At 46.6% G+C, this 23099-nt stretch overlaps 1 protein-coding gene across 3 annotated transcripts; it reads right to left on the bottom strand.

Moving 5' to 3' along the window:
• Positions 1 to 407: 407 nt before the first annotated feature.
• Positions 408 to 22078, bottom strand: MTMR4 (myotubularin related protein 4). 3 transcript variants are annotated; one of them, XM_016123080.2, is made up of 19 exons: positions 21955 to 22078; positions 20764 to 20796; positions 17422 to 17511; positions 16963 to 17079; positions 16354 to 16436; positions 13935 to 14095; positions 13730 to 13826; positions 13416 to 13529; positions 12414 to 12610; positions 12066 to 12194; positions 11418 to 11529; positions 10744 to 10939; positions 10320 to 10505; positions 10073 to 10243; positions 9767 to 9921; positions 4676 to 6071; positions 3195 to 3305; positions 2867 to 2955; positions 408 to 2654 (listed from the first exon to the last, which is right to left on the bottom strand). In XM_016123080.2, exons 2-19 carry the CDS (start codon positions 20764 to 20766, stop codon positions 2477 to 2479), a joined length of 3585 nt encoding a protein of 1194 aa, XP_015978566.2. In that variant the 5' UTR covers positions 20767 to 20796; positions 21955 to 22078; the 3' UTR covers positions 408 to 2476. The 3 variants fall into 3 exon arrangements, with proteins under 3 accessions (XP_015978566.2, XP_015978567.2, XP_015978565.2); XM_016123081.2 differs by lacking the exon at positions 21955 to 22078 and adding an exon at positions 21163 to 21696; XM_016123079.2 differs by lacking the exons at positions 20764 to 20796; positions 21955 to 22078 and adding an exon at positions 18882 to 19137.
• Between the last annotated feature and the right edge of the window lie 1021 nt (positions 22079 to 23099).

Here is a 23099-nt window from a genome sequence, read left to right as displayed (position 1 = left end):
TTTTTAAATACACCCATTTAAGCCAAGATTTTGCTCAGGATAACCTACTCGAGGTGGGATGAGAACTGAGGTGCCTACGAGGAGGGAATCAGGAGAATATAGGCACAATCCTATGTCCCTGATCAACCAGCTGCTGAAATTGTAGACCTTAAACGAGAAATAAACCTCACATGAGATGGGATAGAATTCTATGGTAACCATAAGGATAAAACTCCTCATCTGGTCAATAAACAAGAATATAATAGGAAAAAAGAGAGGTACATTTAAAAAAAAAAAAAGAAAGAAAGAAATGGTTGGGAGGAAGGGGTATGATGTTTTAAGTCCTTTCTCACGGTCAAAGAAAAAATGAGTACACTTTAGGTTTTCTTAGAAATTAAAATGAATAAAAAGACCCCACAAAGCAGCACTAATATAGAGATTTTATTTCAATTGTATTGAGTTTTTACAGCACATTGCATGTTTGTCACAACGCAACTGCACAGTTTGGATTTTTGGCCACATCATGTCACTTACACCCACAAGAGCTCTGAAAGGAGTTTTTGATGAATATATCTGAGCCAACAGCCCAGAGTCTCTCTCTCCAAGGCCATGCAGTATGTTCACTGATGGATAGTCCCTCAAAACAGCCATACAAAATAGACAGGTACAGTCCCCTCAAATGTTACCGATCTTACTCTCCCTGAAAATGGGTAGAGTAAAGTGCAATGAAAGTCAAGTTAATTAAAAAGCCACTCACTACTGGCAGTAAATTTTAATGATTGAGAAAATGCTTAGAAGAATTTTAGGCGTCAGAGACAAGGGATAGTTTGTTTCTCTTTCAATGATCTCAGGAATTTCCCAGACAAAATCTCCATTATTCAACTCCATTTAAACGAAAAACAGTTCTGCTAGACTGACCTAAATCCGCCAAAACTTTTTAGGTTACATCCATGGCAAATATAATAGCACAGATGCTTCTCTGTAGGTTTGAAGAAAAGGTCATGACAAATACAATTCTTGTTCTAAATGAAGATCCTAGTTATTTTTGAATAAAAAAAATTTTTTTCCTAGGAAGCAACATTAAAGTAGCAGTTAGATAGCTACCATAGTAGTTTAAAAACAGGATAAGCCTAAGTGTAATTTGCCTCTTATATACCAACAAATTAAAGAAAATATATAAAAGGAATCCTAGTGGCTTCATTATAGGTCAAGGAGACTGTATCTGTCCCAAGCACAGTACATGGCTATATTACTGTATCTTTTGGTTAAGTGCCACTGGTACATATTAAGATGAAAAAAAAAAATGTTTGGCCCAAATGGACACATTTTTCTCTCCCAATTTTGGTATCAAGGCTTTATTCTCTTCTGTTTGGGTTCCATTGTTAAGTGCACAGAAATAGACAGCAGCATTTGTACTGAAACCCTCACACGCCAAACAGCATATTCTAGGAGGTAAAAACCAAACACTAAATTCTACCCTCAAGGTGTCAAGTGTTCAGGATAAGAAGCAGTGTGACCCAGAGGAGGCAGCAGCCAAGGGAAAGACAACATGAGGGAAGTGGGTATGGAACAACAACAAAAAAAACATGGTTTTATTTTCATGCCAGGAGAGGATCAAGGTGTAGCTCCTGTGTTAGCACCAGGACAACTAGGAAAAGTCAGGCGCAAAGGGTAGGGCACAATCAGCAAATATTTCACAAGGATAATTTCTGCTTTTCCCTTCTCATTCTTCACAGTGCATACCTCAAGAGCTGTCACTGAGTAATACAGATTACTGCCTTCACAGCTCAAAATAACTAATTTTTGTCAGGATTGAATATCAGCAGAGTTTTCCTCTGCTCCCAAAAATGTCTCATTCCCTAAAACTGTTCCCCTTAACTGATGCTGGCCGATGAGCCAAGTGAAAAATACAGCAAAACCTCCACTTGATGAATCAGTCTTTAAAACCAAACTCCACAGAAAGACAGAACTAATGCAACTAGAGGGAGTGCCTCTAAAGACTGAGCCTTCATGCACAGACACAGAGCACAGAGGTACAGGGTATAGTTCATTTCAAATAGGATAGGAATTCCTATTTTATATACTATAATCTGCTTTTTTCAAGGTGGAGGAGAGATGGATCTGATTATCACTTGGAGTTTGGTTATACATATGCCTTTCTATTGCTGTTTGGGGCATACATCACCAGGCAGTATCTATGAAATCATCATCATGTGACCCCCAGGAGAAAAAAGCTGGAGTCACCAACTCAACATTAAGCTTCCAGACTCTGGGTCTGGATCAGGACCTTTACCCCAAGGTGAGGGCCTCACCTGTAGAGGACCTCCTATTAAATTGGAATTCCTCTGCTCCAGTCTCATGATACCGAGAATTTCTCAAGATGGTATCTTTGAGCTCTGTGATTTCACGAGCCATACCAAAAAACCTTCAAAACTACACCTGAAGCAGATTCTCCCTTCAAACCTGCTATAATTAGACAGGTCATTTCCTCTGGCATTCAACTGGAAGCTGTAGCAATTGGTTTCTTCAGATGTTGGCTCATGAGCTCCCTGGCACGAGATACTTGGATGTGTTCGTAACATGAGTTACAGACGAGAACTGGGTCATAGAGCTGTTGATCAGGAATGGGCAACTTCAGGTGGCAGCAGGCAGCACAAAATACATTCCCACAATTTCTGCCAAAGCACAAAGAGGGAAGAGTTCAGCAGGAATGCCAATATACTGAGAATGAATGATACTCTAAGCCTTACATGAGTAAAGAAAAAAGTTGGGAGCTAACAAAAATAGTTTCTATGAGATGTCTTCATTTTCGTATCAATTCAATTTTGTTCGTATGTAGGTATCTCATTGCTTTTTGAGCCATACCAAATCATATTAAACATCTTACCTGCAATGATGTCTTCGTTTGGCCAACCAGAATTCACAGTCACAGTTATAGCAATGTGATGCCATATGGTCTGGAACCCAGCGAGTCACCTAACAGAAGGGACAAGGGAAAATTCCAAGTCCTTGTCAACAAAGTGGAAAAGCAACCCTGCAACAAGGAGAGCATCCCAGAAGAAAACAAGGCCTGTCTTTACAGTTGGCCCTTACTGGCCTAAAATGAAGACACTCGACTAGAGGAGAGCTCAGTTTACAGCACATCGCTTATCTCTGAGAAATATGAAAACTCATTGGCTTTTATAAGCACCCACTATATATTTGCCTAGACATACCTCAGTCTCTTTCTTATCAACAGGTTCCCAGCTTGCTTCTGAAAGGCAGTCTTCACTGTGATCAGAACCAAAATCTTCTGTATCACTGCCATCTGACTCCTTCAAACACGTCTGAAGAAAAGGCAAAGACATCAACATCATCTTCATCTTCTCTAACATTTATTGTTTACTGTACATCATGTATTGTTCTAAGTGCATTACATGCAAAAATTTCTCTAATTCCTCACAACAACCCTGCGATGTATACTATTATTATCCAAATAAGGAAATAGCACCTCAGAGAAAGTTAAGAGCTGATAGGTAGTAAACCTAGGATTTGAATCTAGTACTTTGGCTTTAGACCTATGCTCTTAACCAATATCCTGTACCACAGTTTGGGAAGACTATTTCTTTTATTACATTTAAACCTGGGGTTCACAGACTACAGACTGCCTGTTTTTGTAAATCAAGTTTTATTGGTAGACAGCCACACTCATTTTCATATGGACTGCAGCAGCTTCTGCCAAGTAGCTGCGACAGAGACTATATGTCCCACAAAGCCTAAAGCATCTGGCCCTTTATCAAAACAGTTTGCTGACTCCTGGAGAACAACTTTTGTGACCCTGAATCATAAGAAATTGTTAGCCCTAACCATTCTAAATCCCAGCAAGTGGACAGCAGGCAAATGGGAATGTCTTAATAGGAGGAAGTGAAGTGCCTATGTAGATGACAAGATATTAACAGGCAAGAAGCAGACTCCTAGAAGCTCCTGGATGACTGCAGTGCCAGAACCTCAGGCCTCCCAACATAGCGAAGTTTAGATGGTCCTCGTCATCTCTGACCTGGATTATCCTCAACATCCTAACCAGCCTCCCAACCTAGGTTTCAATTGACACACTATACCTAAAGTAGTATTCTTAAAATACAAATTGATCATGTTACTCACCAGCCAAAAATGTTACTGCCTTGAGGACAGGATCCAAACAAAATGGGAACTCAAGCTGACCTTTCCAGTCCCTGTCTACTTTTCCAGTACCATTTCTCACTGCCTCCCTCACAGTTCCAGCACAAGTGTACGTAGACACGCGCACACACACACTCATACCTTACCCCTTTGTTCAAACCTTACCATTGAAGTACCTATTGCCTTCATTCTTCTGCAGATGGTATTTCCTTTTCACTGTTTACCTAGCCAAATATGACACATTCTTCAGCACTCAGTTCAAGCATTATCTCTCAGCTTCTCTGACCTTTTACTCCATCCTAGCCCCCAACACCTGATGCTTCTCTCAAATAGAACACTTAGAGGACATCATTCTAATTGTTTGCTTGTCTCTCCCAATAGATTGTGAGCTCTTGAGAACAGGGACTATGTCTTTCATCCAACATCTCATCTACTGAACAGTGGCACACAGCAAGTACCCGATGAATGAATGTTGAATAGATGGAAGGCTAAGGGATAGAATAAATGAATGGATGGAAGGAAGTAGGTGAATACTTACAAAATCATCCTCATAGTCCATGGGAGGCTCTTGTGGAGGTGCACAGCAGTGACGGATATCCAGCCTCATCTGCAGCTCACGCACCTGTCGACGTAGCTGCTCCACCTCTTGCTTGTACCCAGCTTCAATTTGCCGTAATCTATGCTGGATCACATCCGTAGGAAAGGGGAGTCCATCATCATCCAGGTAGAGAGGAGGCACTGGAGAAGGGCAGCTCAGTGGAACAGGCTTTGTGCTGGAGACCTGCTTTGGGTAACTGGACAACCACATCCGGTTGTTTTTTACTCCTGGGCCAGTACAGTGTCCATTGGAATGACTAGAACAAAGAGGTGACTTCACCCCTTCTCTCTGAGCCCACTGGCCAAAGCAGGGCCCCATTGCTCGCATCTGCTTACTGTTCGACCTCTTGCTACAACAGCCATAGGAAAGCAGCCGCCGAGGGGTGGTCTCTCCACTTGGGAATGAAGTCACCATCCCCTGGAAGCTGTCCCAGTTGGACCCTATAAAGGAGAACTCACTGATCTGGCTCTGAGAAATTGGCCTTCGTGCCAGTTCCAATGGCACTTTCCCAAAGCGAAGATTTTCCAGTAACTGCCCATTCCTATTCCCTTTTTTGCCAGTGTCTTCCTCCCCATGAATCAGATCTGGTGCAGAACTGGGCTGTTCCTGATGGGAGATACTTGCCACAGATCCCGGGGGATCTTGGTTGAGAAGGTCAGCAGTTGGGTCTGGAGGAGTGTGACAAGTAGCACTCGGTGGGTTGCAAAGGGTGCCCAGACTGTGACCTGGAGCAGATCTGGAGGGCATACCTAGCACAGAGTCTAGCTGGGCCTGCTGGGGGGCGCCAGTGGGAGGCTCCGGGGAAGACTCAGAAAAATCACAAATTCCATCACATTTGTTGGAAATAACTTTAGAGAGCGCACTGACAGCTACTTTCTCAGGACAATGTTCAAGTGGCTCCTCTGTGCCATCTAAAGTCCTACCCAGCTCATCCTGGGCAGGAAGGTCTGAGGCTGGTACCTTAGTCTCTTCCAGGACTTTGATCTCAGGATCAGAGGTGTGGCTCTTCATTTCCTGGGGCACTGTGGCATTAAGCGGTTTGTAGCTTAGAGAACAGCTTTTGTGACTCTTGAAAGGTTTATTGCTCAAGTAGTCTTTCTGGTTGCTGGATAGAGGGGGAGGAAGACCCATTTCTCCTACAGTCTGCTGAGGACCTTCTACTCCAGATTCCACGAAGGCTGTCTCTGATCCCTCAGGATTGCTATGCCAGGGTTCCAGGCCTACTCTGGCCTCCTGACAGTGGTTATTCAGGTTGGGGTCACTGGATGTGCGTGTCAGGGGGCTGCTTGTATCACAGGCAGAAAGAAGATCATCCATAGATCTGGTTTTAGGTAATCTGGAATGACAACACAATGCCTCCAATTTACAGAATTAGGTCATCAAAGCCAGAGTTCACAAGAAATAATGACATTTAAGATTACAAATAACCAACGCTCACTGCAAGAAGTTTGCTTTGCCAAAAGAGTAGGACGTGAACCCTGCCCTCAAGAACTCAGGATCTGCCCTCAGCTTTCATCAGTCCTTGCCCTACACAATCTCCCTGGGCAATCTCAATCACTCCCATGGTTTTTACTGACTTCTAGGCTGATACCTTTTAAATGTACTCTTTAAGCCAGGACTATACTGAGCCTCAAACCTAACATCCAACATGGTGAGACAGAAAGATGAGTTTTGGAGCTAGACAATACTGGCTCTGACACTGATTAGCTATTTATGACTACAAGTTATTTAACCTCTAAGACACCTGGTTTCTTCCTCTATGATAATAAATTAAACCTTGTAGAGATGCTATGATTCAAAATAATAGTCAATCAACCACAAACTTATTAAGACTACACTCATGACTCCTCATTTTTACAACTTTCCTTACTATGTTACTCCTCCATCACAGTAGTAACCAACACAGCTTTTTACAACCATTGCACAACAACGTGCTTCTCTCAGTCCCAAGTTCCTCTAGTATACAGCACTCAAATTGTTCCAGAGGCATTAGTGCACACCAAATTGGTAACAGACATTTTCAAGAATGACCTCCCTGATTTTTAACGTAGTTCCAAAGTTCTTGGAGCAACAAAATCTTCAAGGAAATTTGCCAGGAAACAGCAAAGATGTCGTTGGGCTCCTATTTTCAGATGCCTCAGTCCAGCCCATACAGAAAAATCTCCCAAAGGTAGTTTACAATATAGCTGATTTCTCTAAGTGCTTGGTTTTTGAAGCATATTATGTTTTTAAAGATATGTTTGTGTTTGATTTTACTTTTGTAATCAATTATTTTTTATTTACATTTTTCGTGGTATGAAATTTCAGGAAGGCAACAACAATGGTTATGATTACAGTCTCTGGAGTCCTATAGCCAGGGCCTGAATTCCAGCTTGGCAACTTTTCAGCCCCTCCCCCTCCCCTTTTTTTACTTTTTATTATGGAAACTTTCAAACATGCAAAAGTAGACAGAAGAATATGAAGAACACCTACGAACTCTTTACCTAGATTCAACAATATCAACAGTCTGCCATCTTCCACAGCTGATTGCCGTGTGCACCAAAGGTTTAATCAATAAAATAATGGTGGTACAGATAGTAATGCCTGAGGAGTCTGGCACAACAAGAGAACTTATCCAGCTAGGGTGGTCAGGGAAGGCTACACAGAAAGAGTAATATTTGAGCTAGGTATAGAAGAATGTGTTAGACTTTAATGGAAGAAGAGGAAAGAGGGTAGGACATTTTTGATCTGGGGAAAACCAAAGGTAAGTCAAGTCAGCTGTTAGAGAAACCATTTCCTCTAAGATCTTTATAGCACTTATTCTTCTAAATCCAACTCTCCATCTTGAACTATCTATAGCCTACTTCCTCTTTACTGTCAACTGATATTTCAATCTTAATCTCGCGTATCTCTTCTTTCTTCCCAAAGGAACTTGTCTTTTCAACTTTTCAATGTCTATAGGTGGTACTAATATCCTCCTGGTTTCTAAGCCTGCTACTGACTTTTCTACAATGTTTCTGATTTTAACCCTTGTCTTTCCCAAGGACTCTTCCCTTATATCTGAATTACAACAGTGCTGGCTAGTCTCTGCGCCTCCAACCACCTGGCTCAGAGATTAGTTCTCAAAAAATCCCATTGTCACCAGGTCACAATGACTTCCTACAATGATTTACTCACAGCTGAATCAAAATAAACTCCTCAGTGTAATGTTTAAAGCCCTCAATGAACTATCCTATATTTATTTCTTTCCATTTCTGCAAATAGCTCCTTCCCAACCCCTGTGAGCTCCAAAGAAGTTCTTCTATCTCTCTCTCATGTATCCAATTCCTTTGGACCTCTCTCCACTAACCTCATTACCAAGTTCATAACCCCCTTCATTCCAATTGTTTGTTCACTTAGGAATTTACTAAAGCACCTATTATGTGCCAGGACTTAAGCCAGATACTAGGGCACAAAAAAGCCATAATTCCTTCCTGGTCTTCCATGAGACCATCTCTGAGTAAATAGTCACCAAATGACCCTTTCTTACTTTTCATTTCTCTAACAGCTTTGAACTACATAAATTCTTACTTGCTTAGATGCTAGCTTAGAACTGTTCTCTAGTTGTCCTATGTCTTATCTTACAGCTTTTTAAAGTATCTTAAATAGGATTGATAGCTTCTATTTCTTTGATATAGTCCATAAAACCTAATATAGTACTAGGTAACTTGTAGGTATAAAAGAAACATTTTTTGATGTGAAAAATTAGATACTGATATAAGGCAATGATTATTAAATGGGTCACAGAACTAATTGAGAATTTGATTAAAAGTTATGGCCCCTTTCCCTGGAAAAGTAAACTTATGAACCTATATCCAAATTCTGCATAATTTGGGGAAGGAAAAAAATCACAGAACTCCTAAAGCCTATTCGTGGGCCTCTGACAATGGACTCAGCTCCAAAAACCCTAAAAGCAATAATTTAAGGGGTTGGGTTTTTTTGTTTTGCTTTATAATATTCAACCAATTATGTACATTATACTAACATAAATGCAAAAGTATACATATAAGGTAACACTATTGAACTGTACATTTAAAAAATGGTTTAGATGGTAAATATTGTTATATGTATTTTACCACACACACAAAAGATAAACATAAGGATGTTAACTAAAGCACTCCCTATAATGACAAAAAAATCACCTAAATGACCAATAGAAAACTGATTATATAAATTATGATATACTCGAATTTTGGACTATTATGCAGCCACTAAAATTAATAGAGCAGCTTTATATTTTCATGGGATGACACTCTAACACAAAGTAGGAAAAACAATTTGCAGAATAGTATACAATATATGATTCTGTTCTTGTATTCAAAAAATGTTTCTGTGACAGTGTGAGAATGTGAACATATCTAGAAAGACATATAGCAATTAGCAATGGACACTTTTAGGGACAAGGATTGGAGAGAGAGGATTTTCATTTTCTACTTTTATATTGTTTGACTTTTTCTTTTAAATAAGGGATATGTATTACTCTTATAATTTAACCAACTTCTATTCTACTTCCTCAAAAATATTCAGCCAGAAGATAACTTTAATTTTTCGTCTCCCTTTAAATTTTGGCCTTTCTCTGAGGGAGTAAGGCGAAGGCCATCTCCATCTGGGAGACCATTTCCCTGAGAGTCAGATGCTTCTGGAAATCAATGCTGGACACAGCAAAGGTTACTACTAAGAAAGCAAGCTCCCCATGCCTTCTATCAGTGAACATAAGACCATTCCCACAAACATTCCTGAAACAGTCCTTTCTGTTCTGTTCTCTCCCCTGCTTGGGTATGTCACACAGGGTGATAGCAATTACAGGAAAGAAGGTAACCAGTCTTATCTTAAGAGAGAACCTTGAAAATGCACTGAGTGTACTAGGCTAGCTGCAAGTCCTAGGCCAACCTTCTCCTTCAACTGACTCAAGAAGTTGCTTTTAAGTCTCATGAAAGAACAATAACAACATTTAGGAAAGATACAAAGCAGTTATCGCCTTCCTAGTGGAGAGAGCAAGATGGGCAATTTTACCTGTCCAGAGAGCGGCCAGAGAACTCCTGGCTCTGAGCCACCGGAGAAAGATAAAGATCCATGTTCTCCTCCCCAAGAGTGCATGGAGACGATGCTGGCAAGTAAACAGCTGTCCAGAGGTGCAGGGCCCGGACATGACACACAGGATGCAGGACCTAGAGAAGCAGCTCCATAATAGTATTTTGTGAGATGTTCCAAGTCCCTCTTCCTTCCCTAAGCCTTTGGCCCTATGTTCTCCCCGCTGACTTAACCTGTTCTCCCTATAGGTTTCCAAGCAGCACCTAAAGGTTCAGGGTTCAGACTTACCATGTCTGAGCCAGGTGTGTAGAGGAAGTTATGAAAGTTCTTATTGCCAGCTCGCAGGAGGGCCCACACAGAGCAGGTCCGCTTGTAGATGTTGCGCTTCTCTCGCTCACAGGGGTTGTTGGCCAGGAATGTGCCGTAGAGGCAGGAGTACGTGTGCTGTACCAGCTTGACCTACAGGGCCAAGACAGCTTGTACCTGGGGGCCTTGGCACCATCCCCCAACCCTGGTCACAGGCTTTAGGACTTACTAGGAATGCTTCGTTAAATTCGAACAGGCAGGGAAACTGCTTGAGCAGCTGATGAACAGAATCAAGCCACTGGAGGAACACAGGGCACTGCTCGTTTTGGTCCTCTGCATTTTCTTGGTGGCCACAGCGATCTCCAAATTTATGCCCAAAATCCAGCCAGTCAGACTCTACTAATACTTGGAAGCCCTGCAAAGAAGAGAGGGTTCAAGCATAAAGCCCCCGTGGAAAGGCTAGTGTGCTATTCCCCAGAGGATGCCTGAAGCAGGGAGCTAGCAGCTTCAGAGAGGAACAGGACAAAACCCAGAAGAGGACCCAAAGCACCAATGGCCTCTACTAAAAATCTTCAAGACAGATCCAGAGGGCCAAATACCTTGCCCACCATTCCCTTTCCCTCTGTTCTTTCCCACCCAATTCCTCTCAGTACCTCCAATGTCCTGTAATACGGGTCCAGCAGTATTTTGGCCAGGGCTACAATCTGTGGTGTCCGGTCCCAGCCATCTGAACAATGCACCAGCACAGGCCGGCCTTCCCGGTCTACTGTATTAGCCACGAGCACAGCTGCCTTTAGCATCACCGACAAGTGCTGCAGCCATTTGGTGCTCTCCAGTGCCGACAACCAGCTACGTAAGAGCAGAAATCAAGTCTGTCACAAAAAGCACTGAGGCTAGAACAGTCTCTCCACCACCCATGGCCAGCCACAGCTAATAAACTCCATGGTGAGGCCTGAAGAAGGAGACCTGGTCCATGGCCTTTCTGCCAAGAAATATCTAGCAAGAAGGTAAGGGAGACAGGACCTGAGGCAGACAAGAGACTTTTAAGAGCAACAGAACTGGGCAGCATCACATGCACATTTAGTCACTTTCTTTCCCCAGTTCTCTGTGTTCTTTGAGTAGGACAACTGGTCCAAACAAAAGGAACCCAATGTCCTGTGGCTGTGCCAAAGTCTTGGCTGAGAAGTAAGGTGTTCTTGGAATTGGCTCACTGCACCCAGGCCCTCAGGTATTCTGTACCTCCACACTTCCCATCTTCCCATCTAATCTTCCAAGAACAAGAAGGGAGACCTGGAGGGAGGATGGAATCAGAGCAGGGAACACCTACTTGCTGGGGTCTGGCATCTGGCTACACACAGCACGGAGGTACTGAAAGCTGTTCCGGATGGCATGGATGTTGGCCATTCCCATGAACACGACCTCACAGTTGGGGTAGTACTCTGCAGATGTGAAGGAGGAGAGTGGAACCTAAGAGCGTGTCCTGGAAACAGCTGTGCAGGACAAGAGCGGTCCCAGTGGGCAAGGTTTCCTTGGCAGGGCAGAGCACTCCGTGATGAGAACTAAATATACTCTGGAGATCTCACTCACCCTTTTATTTCTGGATACTCAGGTGCCATATACTAATAGTAGCAGTAATAATATAATAATAAGTGATAGCTGTAGTACTACTAGTAATGATGTAGAATAAATTCAAAAAACAGTAGTTGCTTTATGCCAGTAATTTTATATATGTAACCTCCAATCATCCAACAACTTTGCAAGGTATGTATCATCACCATTTTACAAAAGAGAAAATAAAACTTAGACTGATTAAGGATACTGATTAAGGATCTTAATCATAGTCACAGCTAGTAAGTGGCAGAATTCTGACTCCAAGCCAAGTTTGTTTGGCTCTTTCGACTACACGAGCTGCCCCCTCTTCATCAAGGCCACCCAGAGCACCGGCTAGCTGCAGACAATAGGACAACAGCGATACCTTCGCATTCGCAACCTCCACCCTTAGCCCGGTTAGCCACTGCCGCCGTGTAGGATCGAGCATCCAGAATCAGTAGCTTCTGAGGGGCTGCTGTGCTCTCCACTCCAGAGCATGCAGTCAGGGAGGAATCTAAATACACAACAGGGAGAAGATCCTGGTACAGCCGGCCACCCAGCCTCACCCTACAACTAGAGACCCCTCACACCCCACAGCCTCCCAAAAGGCAGGGACCCAGGCATCTTGTGTGTTGTCGTTGTCTTCCCATTCTCTCCCTGAGGACTCCCTGGGAGCCAATGAGGCCAAGGTAAGGGCCCACTCCCAAGGGGGCCAGCACCACCCACACCTTACCGAAGTCAGTGTCACATGCCTCGCTGGAATCATTATTCCCAGTGCTGAGGGAGCCCCCAGCGGCTCTTGTCCCTGGGTCCAGGGCACAGGCTTTAGCGATGGATGTAACCAGGTACTCATCATCAGCATTGCGCCAGCCCCACCAGCTGATCTCCGGCTGACTGCAGCGGGCGATGGCAGCCCCATTGCGTAGGTGTCTGACAACAGAAAAAACCATCATGCCCTTGGCATTTGCAGCCCCTAGAGACCTACTGCTGAAACTCCAGGGGGCCAGACCAAGATCTCCATAGCCAACAGGGGCTACCAGTTCATTCCCACCACAAAAATAGCAACCAAAAGCCCACAGGGGGCTTTGCAGTTTACAGAGTGCTGTCACACACATTTCTCAAATGGGCTCTGTATTCCCTAGGTGACCTTGATTCATCAAATCTGTACAGCACCTGCTCCAGGTACAGACACCCAGCAGGAGAACAAGCCTGAGCCCAGAGCATGAACAACTCCAAACCCCAACACCTGTCTCACTCTATTTTAGCTACAATGTTCTAGTCAGGGGTTGGCAAACTTTTTCAGTAAGGAACCAAACAATAAATGTTTGGCTTTGCAGGTCATGGCCAGTCTCTGTCACACATTCTTCTTTTTGCTTCTTTCTCTTAAATAACCCTTTAAAAATGTAGAAACCGTTCATAGCTCACAGGCTGCAGGCTGGATTTGGTTCAGAGGCCCTTTCGCCAACCCATTCTAATGCAGTATTTTACAAACGCGCACACACACACACACGCATGCACATGCACACACACCCTCAAACAAAGTTAAGTGAATAAACTCTCCAAAAGCCTCATCTTTAGGAGAAAAAAAAAAGAGGCATTTTTTGCTTTAAAATTATTTCATAGCTACTTCCCTACAGGGTGTCAATTCCCAGTCAACCATGTTGCCACAAACCTCCACTTGTGACTCTTACTGCATAAAAAACACCCTCCTATTTCTCATTCCCCATTGCCTCACCTATATACAACCACGGGGATCCGCTTCCAGGAGCGGAAGGAAGCCACATTCTCCAGCTCTTTATCTGTGATCCAGACAGGAACCAGAAGCTTCTGAGGGTAACTGGGGCACAATCTGAGAAGAGACCACATGGCGTCACTAAGTTTGATCTAAGATGTAATAACAAGATCCCCAAAGATGGCTTTGTGGAAAGGCAAACCAGAAACTTTCCTCTTGCACAGTGCCAGGAGCTCTGCGCCCCCATGCCTTACCCATATGTGGAGGAGGTCTAGGTGTGGATTGGTGTCTTTGGTTCCCTACCCCTGCCCTCTTACTTGTAGTTGCTGTTGATATGAGAGACTCTCCAGACATTCTGCAGGTCAAAGCCCATCCTCGCAAGTTCAGCCTCCTGCCGACATCGTATGTGCTCTCCTGCAACATAGCCCCCATGCCTCTCAGCATCCAAGAATTCTATGTCCAGAGGTATAGGAAGGATGAAAACCCAGAAGAAGTCTCCCAAAGAAAACAGCCTGGTCTCACCTGGCTGACACAGGTGGGTATGCTGGTCCTCCTCAGTCAGCCCCAGGCACCAGGCATGGTAGGCAAAGGCAAAGAGGTCCTCAGGCTTGGCAGGTCTTGCTGTGGCCCGGCTTAGCCGTGAGAGCCACTCTTGGCACTGCTTGAAAGTGGAGAAGTGGCACCTGCCAGGCAAGAAGCCACCGAGTGAAGCAAGAGACGGGTGTGCATTGGGGCCAAAAGGGTCAAAAACATGGCCACAGAAAGGCTGTGGGGAGAGAAGGCTGCAAAGCAGGAGAAACAGGGACCCTGGGAAGGATCAGGGACACTGGCCAACGCCAAAGAGAAGTTGTCTTTTTCACAATTCTCTTCTCAAGAGTTCTTCTCCTTGAGACATATTTGTCCCCTCTAAAAGGGCCCTACCATTTCTCATACCAAATCTAAAGGCCATCACATGGCCCTGAATGTCACGACTCCTTGTGTTATCTCCCATGCCTCCCTAACACAAACTTTCAGGCAGGAAGTCCTGCTCACCTTATTCCTGTCTCCTTGTATTTTCACTTCTGTTTGATAATGTCTTCCCTCAGCCTCGCCACATCCTACTGATACTCTGAAGACAGTTTCAGTCCCACCCCTTCCATGAAGTCTTCCCAGCCTACTCCACTCCACAGACCCCTTCCTCTCTTATTCTTAATATGCTTGGAGTATTAAATGGTTAAGTTTTTCTAAGGCATACTGCCACATGTTAACTCTTCCTTCGGAACTAGACTTTAACTTCTATGAAGGGAAGGGCAATGTGACCTCTCCTTCTGAATCCTTACAGCCTGAGCACACAGCACATTCTAAAATGGGCAGCCTTTATCACTCAGCCATAAGAAGAGATGAAATACTGACATGGATGAACCTTGAGATAATCATGCTAAGCAAAATAAGCCAGACAGAAAAAGTTGAAAATCACATGATGTCACTTACATGTGGAATATAAACCTAAAAGCAACAAATGAGCAGGACAAACAGAGACTCATGGACATGGACTATAGACTAGTGGTTACCAGAGGACTTTAGAGCAGGGGTTACTAGTAGGGTGGGGAGGAAGGGGGAGATAGATGGGGTATAGGGGGGTACGCGGAGGGTGAAGTGGGTAAAGGGGATCAAACATATGGTAGCTGAAGGAAACTGAACTTTGGGTGGTAAACACACAATAGAATATACAGATGTCAAATGATAATGCACACCTGAAAATTATATAATTGTTTTAACCAATGTTACCTCAATAAACTTAATAAAAATAAAAAATAAAATCAAAATAAAATATTTGAGGGAAAAAATAAAACGGGCAGCCTTTTTATAATCCTTGGATCCATCCTAGACTCTTCTCTCATATCAAATCTGGAAGCGAATTGTGTCATCTCAAAAATTTGACTGCTTTTCACCATTCTGATTGCTACCACCCTACACAAGTCACCATGATCTCGCATCTGGGTAACTACAATAGCTTCTTAACTAGTCTCCCAACTTCTGCCCTCGCTTTTGTCCCTGTCCTCTTACATCTACTTTAACATACCAGCAAGAGTGATTCTATAAAACATTAATCAGATCATGTCGCTTCTTTGCTCAAAACCTTCCAGCAATTTCTCATTTCCTTTAAAGTAAAAGCCAGTCACGTGACAGCCTGACATCCGCCTTTACCTCTCAGGTCTTATATCCCACCTTTCTCACTCATGTGCACTCCACTCCAGCCACACTAGCCTCCTTGCCATCAATATGCCAGGTACAAACCCATCTCAGGACTTTTACACTCACCGTTATCTCTGTCTGGCACATTCTTTCCCTAAATACCCACGTGGTCACTTTCTTCAGGTCTTGACTCGGGTGTCACCTTTTCAGTGCAGGCTTCTCTGATCACTTTGTTTAAAGCTACAACCTTCTCCCCCATAGCATTCTGTATCCCTTTCCCTGCTTCATTTTTCACCTTTACACTTAGGATCATTTAACATATTTTACTCATTTATTATTTATTGCTGACAATTCCCCATTGGAATATAACTTCCACAAGGGCAGAAAATTTTGTCTATTTGTTCCCTGGTCTATCCCCAGTGCTTAGAATAGTCTGATATAGAGCAGGGTACTCAATAAAAGTATGTTAAATAAATGAACCAACAATAATGTGAGTGCTGTCAGATCTCATTCTATGTGCTTTTATATCCATGATCTCATTTAATCCTTATGATGACCCCATGGGTGAAGCATTATTCCCATTTCTCCAGGTCAAGACTGTGGGTCAGAAAATTGATTTCTCAATCCAGACAGGGTTTTCACCCTTCCTCCCAAATTGGGAAAGTCAGGCAGTATTTTTCCTTTCTTGCTCCACAGAAACCCTGCAGCGGAGAGGTCTGGGCAAGACCAGGGCAAAAGGACCTGAGTGAGGTCCTGTCGTTCTCACCTCACCACTTTGGAGTCCTTGCAGGCAATGTGCAACTGGAACATATCACGGCTCTCCACACTGTCAATCATCCGGAGGGGGACCTTTATAGGAAGGGCAAAGTAAAGCTCAGATCCCCACTCTCCGGATCACTGCTCATTCCCACCCTACCCCAGATGCTGATGTATCAACAGAAGGAAGGGAACTTATATTTACTGAGGGCCTGTTAAGTGCCTGATAACTATGCTGGGTTTTCTACATATGTGACCCAATTAATAATCATAAGAACCCTGCAAGGCAGGTATTTTCACTCCATGCTATTAAGGAGGAAATTGAGCCTCAGATGGGTGACTTGACCAAGGTCATGTAGTTGTTAAGTGGCACTCTTCAAATAAGCCATTTGTGCCCCTGAGAATGGCCAGCAAGAGAATAAGGGAAAGAGAGAAGGGAAAAGGAGAATAAATGAGACAGAAAGACCTATAGCTAGAATGAGGAAGGAAAACAAAAAGTTAGTAAGAAAAAAGAAACCCTAACTTTTGGAGACATAATCAAGTAGAGCATTGGAGCAATTCCACCTTATACCTCATAAGGATTCTGGTTTGAGTGTGGGAGAACAAGATATGAACTCACGTTGATGACAGAGTCCTTGAACTTAATATGCAGTCGGTAGTTGGAGATGGCAATGAGGGCATCAGCTGCCCTGCCCAGGAACTCCACTCCCTCACCCTGCAGCACTGTGAAGGGCACCTGCCGAGGGGCAGAGGAACCCTCAGTCCATGAGTGAGTCACTCCTCCATTCCCCTGCCTGACCTGTGGGATCCCCGCCGGAAAAGATGGGCCAAGGCAGGACAGAAGAGTCCCCTCCACAGTAACAGCACCAGGCAGCAACTGTATAGGAAAACTGCCTTTCTTTCCCTGGGGCTAAAGGCCCCATAATGCACATGTAGACAGACTCCCCTCCCTCCAGAAACCAGGGAGCAGGAAGTCAGAGTTCAGGTACCAGATCCCCTTAAAGAAATTTAGGACAGGAAGGTATTTTTTAACTCTGCAGGCAGCTCCACCCACCCTGGGCCCTCAACTCCTCCTTACCTGCAGATTCTCCTCTTCTTTCACTAGTTCCTTAGGGGGGAACAGGTCCTTGGCTTGGATGTACTCCAGGCTGGGGGGCCCCTCCTCACCCTGTGGGGATGGCCTTGGCCTTAAGTCACCAGGCTCCACTTGCCCCATTAGGCCTCATACGGCTGCCCTCCCCTCAATAAATCCAAATATACCCCATACACACTTATAAAAGTTCTGGTCACAGAGGAGGTACCAGGCTTGGTGGGAGGGGTGGGGTGGAGGAAATACTCAAGCTTAGTAAGCCTTAGGGAAAATTAAGGTGCAAAGAGGAACTGGGAATCTACACTCCTCAAAGGGGAATCTCCTGTAGAACTAAAATTCCCCAAATGGAGGAGAGAAAACTAAGGAAATGAAAGACTATTTAAGGGTAAAACAGAAGTGGGAGTGGGAAGTGCTGCTCTGAGGAAAAGGAACCAGGTGTGGCAGCTGGTTATAAAGACAGGAGAGAAAGCAGGCACCTAAGGCCACTGAGACTTCAACCTGGTGAGTGAAGGAAACAAAGAAGAGTGAGCCGGGGGGGATTCAGCCCTGTGCCTCTAGAGGGCCTGCATGGATGCTTTTAAGAGGAGGATGTGTTTTGGAGCTGAGCTTATCTTCCAGTTTGACCCACCACTAACCAGCCCCCACCACCTGCCCTGTCTGCAGATATGAGGGGGAATTCCTGAGGATACCCAGAGCGAGCAGAAGTCACTCCCCTCCCAACAACCAGGGAGGAGGGACTAGGGGATCTGTGGGCCTGGGAGAAACCAAGAGACCCAAGGACAGCCAGGGTAGAGAGAGAGGCCTGGCAGACACCCACGGGGGTGAGGAGGGGAGGGTGGGAACATCTGAGAGGACAGATGGGGAAGCTGGGAAGGAGTATTAAGCCAAAGAGGGAGGAGGGGATGACTGAGAATGATGCAGAGGTACGCAGGCCTGCAGAGGCAGAGAAGATGGAGAAGAGGCTGTCTGGGGGACAGTCAAGGAGAAAAGACTGGCGTGTCAGGTGAGTGATGGAGTGGTGGAGGGGGAAGGGAGTGAAGCCAGGGAGACAGCGCAGACATCCTGTGCTCCCCAACCAGCCCCCTAACATCCCAGACGGCCTACTAGCCACATCCCACATTCCCAAGCAAGGATGCAGCGGGTGGGACCAACATGGAGAGGAGGTAAAGGGATGTACCCCTGCAGGGCGGGGCCTGGAGATCTGCAGTCAAGGGCAGTGGCTGCGGGATCAAGATGGGTCACAGAATTTCCATCCCCGGCCTTCCACAATCCCCCGAAGATTAAAGCAAGTCCAAGAAAGAAAAGGGATAATTCCCCCCTCCCCTTCCAGGGGCCTTGGGAAGGGGGATGGGCTGAAATTCGGAATCTCAAGAGCCGGCCCTGGGCGGGGCTGCGGGTGCAGCAAGCGCTGGGGCCCCTGGGCCCCCACAGGCGGGGCCGGCACTTACAAAGCAGCTGAGCACGGAGCAGGATACGCGGGCGGTCAGGCTCATGGTCGCGGGAGGTCTGGGCCAGCGCACATGTCCCCGGAGCCGCTGCGCTGCCCGCCAGTCCCAGGCGCTCGCCGCATCCCGGCTGCGGGGCCCGACAGATGCAGCCGCGGCGGCCAGGAGGCGAGAGCACTGGCAGCCGGGCCTCCGCGCGGCTCCCGCGCGCCTCTCCCCTCCTCTCCACAATAGAGCGAGCCCAGCTCCGCCCTCCCGCACGAGCGCGGAAGGGAGGGGAGCCAGCGGAGGGGACAGCCCGGGACCGCGCCGGGAAGGCAGGGACGGGGCGGGTTCTCGGAGCCCCGCCCACAGCCCAAGGCCCCCCGCCCCCCTCGGCCGCGTGGGAGGCAGTCCGCAGGGGATGTCTTGGGGCTTTCAGGAGAGCTGTTCCCAGACAGCGTGAAAGGGGAAGGCGAGACGCCTACATCTTTTCACTTCCCATCTTCCCAGGTGAGCCACCCCAAAACCCTGTTTTCACACGTCTGTCTCCTCGCCCTCCCCTCCTCTCTGAGTTCTCCCAATACGTGTCCTGAAATTGCCAAGATGGAGCTCAATTACCTCCATCCACCCCATGCCCTTTCCAGTTTCAAGGCTTCCTCCTTTTCCTCCAGAACCACCACCCACAGTACCCCTGAGCATCAGTGTCGTCCAGTCCCCTGACCCTCACTAAATCACACTCCCTTTTTGCCCCTGAGAGTGGACATTGGGCTAGTGCCAAGTTGGTCATGCCACACTCCTGAAAGGGAAATTCCCTGAGTTTTTAATTCCAAGGCCCCTGCCCAGCCTTACTCCTTTCGCTCCATCTCTCCCTTGTTTCACATCCTCTGACTTCTGAATAAGAAAGCCTTTCTTGGAAGAGAAAAAATTTCTTAGGCTGGGAAACAAAAGAGCTGGAACTATGGACCACAGAAGCTATACAAAAACAAACTTGAAACCCAAGGGTAGGGGAATGATGGGAGTTGAGTAGAGGGCCAAAGAATAGGGAGCAGTGATAGGAGGCTGGAAATAATACCGAGTCACAGGTGGAGCTGGTTGGAACACCACACTTCCTGTGCCTGGTAACTTTCAGAAACTGGGGCTTTGGTTTGGGTTTGGGTTTGGGTTTTGGAAGAAGGGAAGAATGGGAGAAAAACCTGACATTTTATTAACCATCTACTATGAGCCAGGCATATTTCAAACATCTCACTAAAACCTTTTGATTCCCCAAGAAGTTAGCCTTATCCTGTTTTACTGGTGAGACTTCAGACTTAGAAAGTATGCAGTTTAGTTAATGGAAAATATAAGGGGATCATTACAAGCACCCCAAACTCTCCAGTGATATTCTGGGCACCTTGGGAGTGCCATCCTGCTATATATCCAATAACCTGTTGCCTGCAATAGCTTAACAGACAACAGTACCTTGGAGATGGAGAAGCCCCATACTTTTGGTGGAGTCACTCTTGATATAGCACCCACAAATTCAGGGACCCAAGTAGGAAGTACCAGGATCTTGAGATAAAGGAGGCCTAGCTTTTCAGAGACCAGACAGAGAATTTCTACCAGGGACCCAAGAAAAGCAAGATAAGGGCCATTATAAAGAGCTAAGAGAGCTGGTGGTAGTGTGGGGAAAGTATAGCATTGCACATGCAAAAAAGACTTCTAGAGGCTTCCTGTCCCAGTGCCATATGTTGGCTGATGTTTTGCAATCCAAAGAAACTCTAATTTATCTCCCGAGCAGATGAACCTGTTTAGGAGCTAAACAGAGTAGCCTGGAGCTCAAGGTCCAGGAGGGGCGGGGCAGCTTCACTGAGAAAGACACGAGGATTACAGAACACAAAAGTCTGAGGAAAGAGAGAGCACTCACCATTCTACCGTGGTCCTGGCTGCCTGCTTCTCACTGTAAGGAGACAGAGGAACATCAGAGTAAAGAACACCATTAACATTATTATAGAATCAATAAATGCCATACAGGTACTCTTGCACTTCTTTACAGCCCTTATTCTCCTCCCTCACAAGAATCCAGCCTCTCCACAGGTCAGGGAGCTACATGAGGAGAAAGCAACAAGTGATTCTGCAGGGCATAAAGTCTGCCACAAAGTTCTGTATCAGGAATTGAGTATCATCCAAGATTATTCAGCAAAACTCGAGAGTCTTGATTCCCAGACCCAGAAGGAGAAATAGAACTCTCCAAACCCCATTCTTTGTGGGAGAGCAAAAGAACTGCCAACTCTGAAGAATCAGAGACTGCTCAACCAGGACTCACTTTTGGCCTTGGGGGACATGAATCCACGGGAATGGTCTGCTGGTTTCTGAGTCTGGCAGTAGCATCCACCTGATCTGTTTACTAGGGGCAGAGTCCAGAGGAGAGGACAAGAGGGTGGGGACCACAGCCTGTGATCAGAAGGCAGCAGGGCTGGACAGGTCCTGCTGAGTATGGAGTATGATTGACACTACGTGGGGTACAGGTTAGTGGGAGGAGTCCATACAACAGGGACAGAATCAGGCCAGCCTGCGGCTCAGAGTCAGTAACTGTCAAATGGGCTTAAGCAACAGAAATTCCAGGATGGGCCTCCTTGGCCCACTTAGGAAGCCAGGCCCAGGTTTCACTGACACTTTCCTCCATGCTTGCTACATGAGCTTGGGCAGGCCAGCAGTGCTCCCCTAGAAGGCTGCAGGGATAAAAGCCTCCATCTGTAGTCCTGCCCGCCTCCCTGATCACAGCCCACGCTTCCTCATGGGGGAGCCAGCAAGCAGCAAGCCAAAGGTGCTGCCTCACCGCCCACTGGCACGCAGCCTCAGGGAAGCGGAGAGAGAGACAAGAACCAGGCCTGAGAGGCCCAGGGTTCCTAGACCAGGGATCTGGCCCGGGGGGGCGGGCCAGGCTGGTAGGGGAGCCCAGGTACCCAGGTTTAGGGGCGGAGCCTAAAGACTCGGGGGCGGAGCCCCGAATGACAGAGGGCGGGGCTCACGAAAGCTAGTGGGGCTGGGGCGGGGCCGGGCAAGACGGGGTCGTTGCGGTTCCCAGATTGGCAGTGCACGGGGCACGGTGACTCACCCAGGCGGCGTCCGCCCGACCCTCCGAGGCCGCGGTCTCACCACTTCCGTCTCCCGCAGCTGCTGAAGCCACGCAGGTCCGACCCCACCACGGTGCCCCTCTGCCCAACCAATCGTACCCCTTCTTTGCCCGCCCTGGCCAATAGCCACACGAAGTCCCGCCCTGCCCCCACCACGCAGCCGCCGCCCTCACTCTTCGCGCCGCTCATTAGTCAAGTTGGGCAGACGCCCTCCCAGCCTATCGGGTGCCGGAAGAAGAGACTGTACCTGGAGGGAGGAGGTGCGGTGCCGAGAAAAGACACGACCAATGGGAAATCACAGCGCGTCCTTGCAGCAGCCAATGGGAGAGCAGTAAAAGGGGGGCTGCTGCTTAAGGCTCCAGGGGCCGGAAGTGGGGGTAGCCTGTTGCTTACTGGTAGCGCGATTGGAGGCGGGGCTTTGAAGGGGCACAGATCTTTACAGCCACTTCCGGTGACGACCAGTCTTGGGGGTACTTATTAAATAGATCCCGGTGGCACCTCGGTTGAGCCATTTCCTGTTTCGGTTTCGCTGCGGTCTTCCCGTCCCAAAGCCAGGAAGGGAGAAAAGACCCCACGCAGGCTAAGAGAGGGAGGAAGGCTGGGCCTGAGGCTCTGCCTCGGTCTTGGGCTGGCGGTGGGAGGGTTTTCCCTCTTCTGCGGCTTGAGGGTTCCTCCGACCCACACTTTTCATCGGCAGACCAGCAGTCTCGTCCTTCATGACCTGCATGGTGCTGTCAGTCCTGAGTTAAAGATCTCTCACCTGAGAGATAGGAAACCTGGATCTGAGACTGCCACTAGCTAGCTGCCACTTCTAAACTGTAAAAGGAGCGGGGCACTGGAGCTCTTCGCTCCTCCCTCCTGGGGAGCTAGAGCAGGCAGCAGGACGGAAGGTGGACGCTGGAGGGCGCCGTGGCCCCGCGATATCACTAACCCGACAGAAATGGAGGACAGTTTAGTTTCTCACGCAATAGCTTCAATTCGGGAGTGGTCCTAAATGCTATAAAACAAGACTCGGAGGTCAAAGTGTCTCTAATGTGTCTGTTTATAGAACATTGGCACTTTTTACTACAGTTAGTAAATTCCAGGAAAAAAGGACTCTTGCCTGTGTTTACTGCTTTAACTCCAG

The sequence above is a fragment of the Rousettus aegyptiacus genome, unplaced genomic scaffold (genome assembly GCF_014176215.1).
Source record: "Rousettus aegyptiacus isolate mRouAeg1 unplaced genomic scaffold, mRouAeg1.p scaffold_m13_p_6, whole genome shotgun sequence".
Taxonomy (NCBI): domain Eukaryota; kingdom Metazoa; phylum Chordata; class Mammalia; order Chiroptera; family Pteropodidae; genus Rousettus; species Rousettus aegyptiacus.
This window is presented reverse-complemented; position numbering and strand designations above follow the sequence as displayed.

Excerpts from the sequence above, each read along its gene's own strand:
- MTMR4 (XM_016123079.2), bottom strand. The coding sequence starts at position 18,926 with ATGAGCCTGACCGCCCGCGTATCCTGCTCCGTGCTCAGCTGCTTT. Across the intron at positions 14,096-16,353 it reads AAGGACTCCAAAGTGGTGAG|GTGCCACTTCTCCACTTTCA; the intron begins GTGAGAACGACA and ends CTTGCCTGGCAG. Across the intron at positions 12,195-12,413 it reads GGCATGTGACACTGACTTCG|ATTCCTCCCTGACTGCATGC; the intron begins GTAAGGTGTGGG and ends TTGTGTATTTAG.